Source organism: Cariama cristata, unplaced genomic scaffold (genome assembly GCF_000690535.1).
Source record: "Cariama cristata isolate BGI_N322 unplaced genomic scaffold, ASM69053v1 scaffold32489, whole genome shotgun sequence".
NCBI classification, from domain to species: domain Eukaryota; kingdom Metazoa; phylum Chordata; class Aves; order Cariamiformes; family Cariamidae; genus Cariama; species Cariama cristata.
Genome location: NW_009635813.1, coordinates 50,430 through 62,022, shown reverse-complemented (window position 1 = coordinate 62,022; position 11,593 = coordinate 50,430). Strand labels below are relative to the sequence as shown.

At 43.6% G+C, this 11,593-nt stretch overlaps 1 protein-coding gene across 1 annotated transcript in view; it reads right to left on the bottom strand.

The window, feature by feature from the left end:
• Positions 1-200: 200 nt before the first annotated feature.
• CDHR3 (cadherin-related family member 3) overlaps positions 201-11,593 on the bottom strand; it is a 37,221-nt gene continuing 25,828 nt past the window's right edge. The window contains exons 13-19 of the mRNA XM_009707685.1: positions 10,059-10,230; positions 9,181-9,425; positions 6,429-6,610; positions 5,013-5,026; positions 3,486-3,517; positions 2,432-2,480; positions 201-475 (exon numbers count right to left, since the gene is read on the bottom strand). Of these exons, the coding sequence (XP_009705987.1) occupies positions 201-475; positions 2,432-2,480; positions 3,486-3,517; positions 5,013-5,026; positions 6,429-6,610; positions 9,181-9,425; positions 10,059-10,230 (969 nt within the window). The remainder of the gene's footprint in view (positions 476-2,431; positions 2,481-3,485; positions 3,518-5,012; positions 5,027-6,428; positions 6,611-9,180; positions 9,426-10,058; positions 10,231-11,593) is intronic.

The window sequence follows — 11,593 nt, the reverse complement described above, 5'->3', positions numbered from 1 at the left end:
GCGTTGACATGACAGCCTGAGATACCATAACAAGTTGTGGGTTTTCTCCACTCCAAAACTGCTTTCAAGCCATGGTCTTTTCTACAGCAAGATGGGAGGGCAAGGAAAGGCTGAAATAAAATACTGAATGAAAAGAAACTATTTTTAGCCTTTGCCAGCAAACTTTTCAACCCTGATGTGCTTTTCACCCATTCTGCTGCTCAGCAGGGATAGGAGACCCCCTCCTGGCCTGGTTGCCAGGTTTCTGATTGCCCTGCCAAGGCCTTGGCAGCTGGTTTTGTCTCTGCAGTCAGCTCTTTCCTCTTCTGTGAAGGCTCTTTTTTGCTTTGTGCCTCTGCTCTGTCTGTCCCTTGGCCACCATCGTCTGTGGCACTGGATGTTACCTGCACGGCTGGCACTGGCTGAAGGGGCTCATTGCTCTTCTTCCACCTCCGGGCCCCCGACTGTGTATTGAATTCATACATTTTGCCAGTAACTTGCAAGGGAGAAAAGACAACTGATTAATTCCTGCTTTAGCAGATTAAGACAGGACAGTTCTTCTCAGGATGGGGTTGAAATGAGAAACGGCAAGCTGGAGAGGTAGCCCCGAGAGGAAAAGCTTCATTTCTGCAAGTGAGTGTGGAGACCTGAGCATCGTGGTGGCCACTCAGGGGAGATGCTATTTATCACTATAAAAACTGTCTCTTGCTAAACAGACAGAGAATCAGGAGCTATAGTGGCACTTCTTGTAATTAAACATTACCAATATGAGACAAACAAAAGACCATTAAGAAATGGTGGTTACATGTTACTACATGTTACAGTTTGTATCAGAATTAATGGTTTCTGACACATCAACACAATGGGAGCAATTAAAGCTGAAACTGGATCTCTTTACATGTTATTTTTTCTAACTGTTTACAAGGCGGGCATGTTAAAGCAGCCCAGATCAGGAAGCAGCTCCTGACCATCCCTCCTAATCATATTCAACAGATGATGTCCTGGGAATTATTAAATCTCATTTCCAAAGCACCAACACTTGATCCTCTAGGGTTTGGGATGTGCCATGGAGGGGAGAGGGGAGCAGTGGGGAGCACACATTTCTCTGCTGACACCACAAAGCTGTGTTATACCTTACTGTTTGTGTCAGGCATGACACAAACGCTATGGCTCTGGAGGGCAGTTTGGATGGACTCAGATATCTCTAAGTCTGGTGTGGTCAGGTTTGCTGAGGAAGGGAGCCACCAGCTGCCCTGCAAAAACACCGGGAAGCAGCTCTTGCAGTGGCCTAGAGAATATCCAAGTTTAATATATTACAAATGCAGTTACACAGGGAAAAGGCAGGGACTTTGGAGCTCATCCCTTCAGATCTCTTTATGAATAGCAGGTGGGCTTGGACCTGGACCAAAGTGGCCTTGAGCAGCCTTGTGGATGGGCTTAATTGCACAGTAGGGTCCCATTTGTTTGCCCAAATTCTACTGAAGTCCCCATGCCTAGTGTTTCCCATTAGCTTACAGCATTCGACAGCTCTGAGCCAGCTAATAAGAAACACAAGGTACAGGCACTTGGGTGGAAATTTGGCCAGATGAATCCAAGACTGGAAACAAGCCTGCCTTCTTCTGGCTAATTTTTAGACCTATTGTTTCGGACTTATTTTCAGATCTATTTGTTAAAGAGCTATTTTGACTGACTGTCACATTTTAGCAGCCCCACCTTCTCCATGCTGGGGGCCGTCAGCCATTAGATGCGCGGCTGGGCACCCTAATGCGAGGCCAAGCATCACGGTGCGGGGCTCAGGCAGGGGCTGTGGTTCAGGGGGGATGAGGTAAGGCAGATCAACCCTTAGAAAAAAAGTATTTTTCTGTAATGAACCCTGCTACAGAGCACAGTGGCTGTCACGTGGGGAAGGGGATAAGCACTACACCTCCTGCATAACATTGATTTTCCTAGCTTTCACCTTAATTTCACACTGTTGCTGCAAGGGAGGAGGTTTGTGCAGGAGTGAATAACTCGCCCACCCGCTCTGCATCCAGGGAGAGGTTTAAGAGACAAAGTCAGTACATCTGCAGCTACATCAATCTGCTGGCCATTTCCCAGATATGGGAAGGGTGAAACCACGTAGCCATGACAGCACCAGAGCAGGAGGCTTGCATCAAATTCGTTCTCCCCTCCCACCTTCCTATACCAGAGCCATACATTTAGGTTTAGCAGAGGAGTTGTGAATAATCTGGCCATCGGACGTGTGCTTTCAAGGGCCATAAGTATATTCTACCATAAGAAATGCTACTAGGGCACCGTCTTCATTTTCACTATCTGTAAAATATAGCTCCTATTCTCCTTGGAAACAGCAGACCTGAAATATGAAAAGCAAATGTCGAATGATATTTAAATCAACTAATCCAGTTTGTTTCCAGCCAAATATTCATATCCACTGTTAATTGCTTTTTACTACCTGGATCTCTGGCTTCTCCATCAAAGGCAGTATTTAGCTTTGTCATCGTCTGTGAAGAGAGACAAAATGTGATATGAATCCTGTGAATTAGTTAAGTGAGAAGGAGGAGCAGTGACTTGAAAACGGTGACCTACATGGATGGAGGTGGATTTGTATGACCTGCATATTGCATTCCTGTAGACTGGGTTTAATCAAAAATGGCAACAAAAGCCATTTGTGGTGTAGGATGTTGCCACTAGATGTTCAAAGAAGGATTAATAAGGTCTGACATGCTAAATGCCTCCACGTGTGTAACCACAAGAGGGTCACCCCTCTGAAGAACTTGGGGAGGGAAAGTACACTAATGAAAGCACCTTGCAGCCTTTATGCTATTATGGCTATGAAAAAGGAAGGAGGCCCAAGATCTAGAAGCAAAGAAACATCTATTGCAGTGAAAACAACTACGGCATTTTGCTGCAAATATATTTGAGGATCCAGACAACTCCTCAAGAAATGGAAGTAATTACAATTTAACACCACTTGTAAATACCACCTGTAAGTCACAGAAAAGTATGTCTTGACACTGACATACAACATACCTTTCTGTAACAACAGCACTTGGGTACACTTGTGTACCTTACTGGTTGCCCTCAGGCAGGTCAGGGTTACCTGCAGCGGTCAGAAGTGTCCCAGCAGCCCAACGTTGCCATCAGTGCAGCCGGAGCCCTTGTCATGCTGGCTCCGCGGCTGCAGCAAGTCGCCTTGTCACCACGCCAGGCACAGCCGCTCTGGCCCCCCAAGTATGGGGCTGCCAGAGAGGCTGCAGAATTCGGCACTTGCAGGCAAAGGGGCCACAGCATGGGGGAGTATCCATCACGCCCAGTGTTGCCTCCAACTACAGAGGCCCGTTGGGGCACTGGAGTGTTTTGCATTTGGGGGCAATCCTTTTTTCTTCGCCTATCATTTTTATATTCTCTTTGGAAAACAGACACTTTTCATAGAAAGGGTCCTACGATCATATTGTATGATGGGGCTGGGGAAAACTGGGGTTTGTTTTGAGGCTGGCAGTACTTACCACAACCACTTCTTTCTTAGGTTTCTTCTTTTCTACAGAAAGGAAAATGCACATTGTAAAGAATCAGATTTTTCTGACAGTGACTATAGGCACTAAAGCCAAGATTTCCTCAAACAAATGGACATTCTTGGTACTCAACTTCTGAGACATTTCAAATGAGCCTTATTTCTTTTCAAAGGCTGATCCCTCGTACTATTTGAAAAGCGAACTCCTTCATAGTATTTTGGAGTGATAATCCACAGTTGCCAATGACTAATCAAAAGTTTAACCTTGCAAACTCTTATTCCTTCAGTAATTAATAAATAACAATGGCTTCTTTAACAAATTTCCATTTCTAAATAATATGAACAGATATAGAAATTCACATTTGGGGATATTTGAACTACAAATGTAGATTTTTTTTCCATGAATGTTTGTAGTTGCAAGGCTTGTGCACTCAAACATGCACTTGGAGACAAAACAGGGAAGTGCTGCAGATCCAGTCAAGTAAAATTCAGATTGAAGAACAGTTTGGATATGTGTGAATTTACCACACTATTAACTCATCCCACATGCAAACAAATACAGCAGCAGTGCCACGGGCAACTCAACAGCACGAATTTGTGGATGATACCCAACTAGTTGCTATGATTTCTTATTGCTTGCTCCTTGCCAATTTGTGTCATGTCCTTTCTTTGGAGAACTGTATGCCTGGCCACCAACAGGCTTTGCAACCGGGTGTGCAATACTCTGAAGTGCTGCAGATGGGTCTCAACCTGAGCACTGATGGGAAACCTGTTCTCTCTGGCCTTTGCTGCCCAGCATTTGGGAACCAGTTTTTCAGAAAGCACCAAGCATCCATTGTTTGGAAACCAACCAATGCTGAAATGTCTCAAACTGGGCAACCAAGAGAACAGCTAATTTTCAGGTTTTGTTAGTCATTTGTTTTTTTCAAGCTAGGAGATACTGACTGAGGAGAGGGACTTATAAACGCAGGGCCTTACTGAGCCCATATGAGCCATGCTTGCTAGCACAAAGCTAATGGGACTAAAAGGAACAAGACTGCTTAAAAAAACCCAATTTTTTATGAGCAACTTATACCCCTGCTAAGTTATACAAATCCCTTTAAAAGCAACAATACTTTAAAATAAATCTTCAGATACATGAAGTAATGGTGTCAAGGGAGCAAATGAAGGGATCAGAGAACAGGGAATTAGAGTGGAGAGGACTCTTGAAGGTGCTGTACAGGGATGGGATTATTTTTTTAACAGATAGCATATGAATTGTATGTGAAAAATATGGTAATTCTTTAGCATCCATGCCAGAACACCAGGCTACTCTGAATTTGGTTTTTACCTAACAGTTAATAGATTTGAAGACCAAAAGGACCATGAGATCACTTAGGAAGGCCTCATAATCAGCCAGTCTGATTCAGTACTCTTGTACTGGATCAAATTTATTTGTCTAAAAATGGATTAACAAATTTTACACTGAATTGTAAATAAGGTCTTGTTGTGAAATATTAAAATATGGAAAAGAGGTACACACCTGGAGCATTTATCCTGTAATGGAAAAAAGATTAAGAGCGTAGTTAACAAATGTCATACTTTTGTCTACATAAAAATATCATGCTTTATTTTCTTTCATTTGGCAAGAAAGATGTGCTTCCTTGAGTTCTGAGATTTGCTTGATTTGTTTGGTGTCTGATTTTGCTTTCACTGAAAGCCCACATCATTTAATGCTGTTTTCAAAGAAGAAAACAGCCCTGAGCATTGCTCTAACATTTCCCCAAGAAGGGATGATATTAAAAAAATAAAGTCCTATTGATGATAGCATGATGGATTTATATAATCTAGAAAAATATATTTTCAAATATTGTCATCTTGTTCCATCTTCCTCCATGGAGGAAGGTCCATTTTTTGGATCTGATGTGCTCAGATAATACCTTTTAAAATATGTGAAAGGTTGTAAATGTTTTTGAAAATATAGAAATTGCTTTTTAATGGGAGAGCCTGGCTCCCGATGAATCACTTGCCCTATTAATAAATGATAACAATAGCCAAGTTATACGCCACTAGATTCATCATTTTTATCACAAATTGCTAAATCCCTTGCACACACCATTGGAATTATAATCACAGCCATATATTACCTCTTTACATTTACTATAATTTCTAAATTTAGGTCCAAATCCTGAGAACACTTATAGAAATCCTTTTTTTTTTTTTAATCCCAGTCCACTTAAAGACCTGCTTATCTTTGTTTTGTGGAGTAAAAAGCCAATTTAGAGGCAGTCTGGCTCCAGCCCGCTGAGAAGGCAGCTAGTGGGGATCTCTGCCGCTTCCCACAATCAACCAGAGCCAGTCCCAGGTGTTTCCATGCCTTTTGCCAAGCACAAGCACTTAAAGGTACCACAAAGCTTTATGGGCCAGAGCCTTGCAACAGGCTTGGGTAAAACTCCAGGAAATCTGCAGAAGTTTTTCCAGAACAAAGAATTTGGCATGAGCACCAAGGTTTGGAAAGGAGTCTGGGATCTGTAGCTAAGAGGGAGGAAAATGCGTCCAGTAACTACCTAGATGGGAGCTCCCTTGGAGCAGGAGCCAAATACAAACCAAACAACGCGTTTGTATTTTTGGTCAGCACAGTCAGGCACAGACTCTGACTGTGCCTCACGAGCACAGCTGCCTTTAGAGGTCATAACTGTTAATTCCACTGCTACCTTCAGCTAATGCTAATGTTAGTAAATTCATGAAAAAAAAAAAAAGCCATGGACATTTTTCCTTGATTTCATATCATTAACATCCAATATCACTGTAGCTGGTAATAGCATTTACTACAGGGAAGGGCATACCACTATAAAATATTCAAAGTGTAGATTTCATTACGGCTGAAAGGCCTGACTTATCTTTGTCATTGCCAGGTGCTGCTGGGTACTTCCCCAGCGTGACATTTGGGAGGACTCACAGAGGCGTGCCGTCTGCTTTGCCTGCCGGAGGGCAGCGGGTGCGGACCCACGTCGCCAGCAGGAACCCCAGGTACCCCAGCAGTCCGAGGAGCAGCAAACTGCCAAGGGTGATGACGAACGGCACGTACCACGCCGATTCAGAGAAAAGGTTTTCCCTTTTCGTCACAACAGTGAAGCCAGGCTTTTAAAACAAGATAGGAAAAGTTCCTCAAGGCTGCATACTTGTAAGGTTACTGACTCCAACGGCACCTTTCATCTGGTTGAACTTCCGCACTGAAGCAGCTGGCCCAAGCTTGCCCTGGGGCTCTGCAGATGATGGGCAAAGGGAGATAGTGTTTGCTGGAGACAGTGATTCATCCCACGTACCTGCCTGCTGACTGCCAAGGCAGCTCAGGTGACTGAGATGGACCACCAAGTTCCTGGGACAACCAAAGGCAGGTGAAATGGAGCCCACCCACGATGCAAAAAGGAGGTTTCAGATCATGTTTCAATGTCTTATATTAAAACAAGCATGCCATGGTGGGGTTTAAAAGCCTCAGGTTGCCTGAGAAGCTGCAAGTGCACTGTTGGAGGGTAAGCAAGTTCAGGGAATACTGCCATTACCAAGATAATGGTTTCTTGTTACCTAAAGCAAAACTGGAAGTAGGTCATCTTCACTGCAGCGATCATTCGGCCCGCTTCATAAGAGGAGTTGATCCCCAAGGAATTGGGTTATCGTATAAAAAGAAATGAAACTCCTTTTTTTACCCTATGACTTGTTCCAGAAGGGAAAACCACGCTTCCTGAGCAGCTGCAATCTCCCACATCTTCTTGAGTGCCAGGAGACACATCTCTGAGCTGGCACATCACTTGGTGCTAGCAACTCATTCATTAAGGTCCCATCATGAAACTATCCTCACACAGATCAGAAATTACTCATTTGCTCTACCTGTGGTACTGTTAGTTTTGATTGTCTACTGAAGTTTTTATTTGATTTTCTGTAAGACATTTGTAATCATATTGCATATGAAATTTAGTAGGGTACCTATTTCTTTCCTGTTTAAGGATACCTGTAAAACAGCCTATTTAGCCTTGCAAAAAAAGGTACATCCAATCCTTACAGAAATTCTCAAATAATCTCAAGATCACCACCACCACTCCATCCTCACTGGGACTGAAGTCACAAGTGACTTTTTGTGACGGGGCTTCTTTTCTACACTACCAGCCTTCCAGCATCAAGCTGCTGCACTGAACACATGTAAGGAGTAGTAATTGGAGAAGTTGCTGTAATGGAAGTGCTCTTCTGGAAAACAGGCTGAAAGTGGAAGGCTGATATCTCTGGGGAGGCAGATTTAATGCTGTGGTATGTGGTCGAGACTGTTTGTATTTGTGGTAAAGCACAGTAAAGAAATACAGAATAAGTTCTGTTATTCAGCTTAACTTTTCATTTCCACATCAAGTAGTGGGAGGAGAAGGCTGAGTAAACCATTTATTCCTTCCCAACAGAGCATTAGATACTAACAGGGTTATTAATCAGTCTGCAAGTTTGGATTTAAGCATTTTCATAGCAAAGCATCCAGACTTGCATGTGCTGTTTGCAGGATCCTCTGGTTCTGGCTCAGTTACCAGTAGCCCGTAGCAGATCCAGATAGATTTTACAGTCGATAGCTCTTTTACCCCTTCACGAGCACACTCATTTTCTTTCCTGTGTGCAAGAGAAAAAAGGGTAATGCCATCTGCAGGCAGGCAGAAAATGGATGGACTCTGGATGACAGAGAGATGGTGCAGCAAGGGATGAAGGTGACAACCTGCACAAGGTTGGGGACCGAGTGGTCTGTACCCTCAGGCTGTGCCGCTTCTGCAGGCAGGATGAACGCAAGCTCTCCTCATGTGCTGCATCAGCCTGATGGAAATCAGCTCCAAAACAACACGGGTGAGCCAGAGCTTACCTAGGACGGCTGTGCGGAGGAGTAGACTGTATTGCTGGGACGGAGGCCCACAGCTCCACGGCCTCTGCAAGGTCAGATCCCACCCTGGCTGCCGAAAGCTGTGCAGGCTTCCCCAGCTCGGCTATGGAGCACTATGTCGGCAGAGAGCTCAGGAAAGACCCATGCCACTCCTCTGGATTTGTTGTCTGAAATCTCAGCAACACACTGAGGATGTGCACAACTGCTTAAGTTCCTGGCAGGCAGCTCAAAGTTTTACATGACGATGACCTCAGGGATGGAAAAAAAGACCCTTCCAAGTGATGAGGATTTCGTGTTGTTGTTGTTGCCTATTTCAACTTTGGTAGCCACGGATTAATGTGTCCCACTGCTAAAGAAGCACATAGAAGTGCAATGCAGCTTGGGGAGTGAATAGCTATGAATAAAAAAAAAGGTAGTGCAAAATGCATGAGGTAATTTTAAGGTTCCAGGCAAAGGTTAACCCCTGCTCTTTCCTTATTAATAAAGCTGCCAAAATCTTTAACTTTCCAGTTGCATGGTAATGGCAGTATGCCCAGTCCTTTGGCTACTTGCCCTTTTTGTTTTAGAAATGAAAATACAAAACATATGTCATGACTCTGTACCTGGGACCAATCCTTCATGACACTAAGCACATCAACCACCTTTGGCTTCAACGTTAAGAGCATGGGGCTTGGCACTTCCCAGGACTGGACCCACTGTAAGTTTTTGCTTTTCTTTCTTATACATGTACTCTCTTCTCTTCACTCCTAAGGAGATTAGTCCATAAAAGAAATGCAGAACTGGACATAAATTTCAGTGAACTTACCGTTATGGCAATGACAGTCGTTGGGTTTGGGATAACTCTGATGCTTAAAGTCACCGTTCCAGTTTTAATTAGGCGTGTAGTTTTGTCCCTGGCAGATAGTAAATTGTCATCTGTTATATAGACATGCAGTCTGTAAATCCAGTTTGTATCAAGTCCGCTTTCATAATCAAACCTTGATGCAAGAATCAGCCGAGATGTGTTGGAGCCAGCACTTGGTGAAAAGGTGAAATGATTGTTCACATTGCCTGCAGAAAATCGACATCAAAACACCAAAAAAATTTACTTTGATCCCACATTAAAGCAAAGGCTGGAGCAAGCAAAAAGATCACTTTCTGTTGACAACTTGTTATGGATCATTACACACCTGTGTGGTGAAATATCATTGACAAAAATGGCTCCTTGATCTTCCTGATACCATATAAAATAACTTAAAACAATACAGTTATAAAAGCATTCAAATATAGAATAAGACCCCCTATGGGGACACAGCTGAGAGGAGGCTGTGGAAACACTTCAGAGCCATAGGACACACAAGAGGTCACCTGAATGACCTGTCCTTACAGCCTGGAGAGCACCCAGAAGCAGAAGCACCCAGCCAGGGTGAGGACCCTGCGGTGTTGCAGGGCTCATTCCGCTCCTGGGGTGTCCCTGGAGTGGCCCCTAGGCCACATGGGCACCACCAGTGTCTTCAGAGGCCCCTCCAGCCCCTCTCTGTGCCTTCTCCTTCTGCCCAAAGGCAGAGGCCTTTGAACAGGTCCCCAGAAGAGAGCTAATGACTCGGGGACATTAATTTATATGATTTATTTACAAATCAAAGCAAACCATCAACATTCACTAATTTTTGCACTGCTCTCAGCTCACACACCATGACACAGTACCTTCATTAATGAAGTAACGAAAAGACCTGGGATCAGAATCACGATCTTGACATTCAATCCTGAAGCCATTAATATTGGTCCCAACAGCTAAGCTGACTGGGATTTGAAATGAATAGAAATTGGGTGAACAAACTGGTTCTTCATCATTTACTTCCAAAACATTGACAGTTACCTGAAAGAAAAGAGCAATAGCAAGCTGAAGGTCCTCCACTGTGCTGAGCCAGAATTTTGTTAACTTCAGAAACTGTTTGGCTTTGCCCATTTTGCTCTTTTGATCAACAGCAGTTGAGGAGCAATGAACCTCCCTTCCAATCTAGTTTCTACTAGAAAATGTCTGTGATCATTTGATCTTCAATTCTTTTTGTGATCAGCACTCACACACACACTGATCTTCTGAATACAGGTTCCTCAACTTGAACCATTTTCCAAAACTGTGGGGTTTTCGAGTTGATGTGTCTGACTGTTTGAATCGCCCGAATTGTGTCATAGTTAGAATGAGAAATAATAATACTACCACATATTCATTAAACTTCCTTTCAAACCTCTCAAATTGCTTCACAGTCGTTAGTTAGGCTTCTTAGCATATTTAATAATAATTCAGAGCATGATCCATGGAAGGAAGGAAGAGTCCTTATAGACTGTTCCCAGTGAGAAAGAAATGCTGGTAATGGCCTTCTGCATGGCTGGGAGCACCCCGGGCAGCAGCAGATGTGCTTTATGTCAGCTGGGATTAGCTGGCTGAGAGAAAAAGGTTACCATTCTCAAAGCTCTTTCCTCTAATGTCTGTTGGTCTTTAGCAGGCAGCAGATAAACTTGTCATTATTAAAAGCTCCTGATGCTGAATTTTCCTTAATCATCACCTTGAAATATTATAGGTGATAAAGAGATTAAGTACCTCCCACCTAGCATCTCTATGGGTGGTGCTTGGCTGCTTGTATCCCCCACAACAGATGTGCAAAAACCAAAGGTAAGGCACAAGCAAGAAGACGTGAAAAGGAGTAAAAAGGAGTCTGTATGTGAAGGACATTGGTATTCTTTGAAAGAAGTCACTATAAAATACCTTGGTGGATATATCATCTATACTTTTTCTTCTGAATAAAATAGCTCTGGGCAGCAAACTTGAGCACAACCCTACTGTTTAATGTTATCATGGTCCCTGGCATGCTCTTGGCTCCTGCCGGATAGCACCATCAGGCACAAAACTAGATCATGGTCAAGGGAAGGCATGTGTAAGGGTTCATCTCCGATAGGCCATGTGGACACAGCCGTGCTGGGCTGGGTCCTCTGACATTATCCCAGGAGGCTGCCCAAGCCATCATCCCATCCCCAAGGTATGCAGCACATCCTCGCTGTGCCACCCCATGACAACACAACTCTGATGGGTTGCAACATGATTCTGGCATTACTTTGGGAACTTTGTGGTGAAAAAACGTCACATACAAAATCAAAAGTATGTTTGAGGGCAAGGGGTACTACACAGGCTCCAAAAAGTACTTGGAACTAAGCATGGCTACAATTAGGTTGTGCTACCTGGC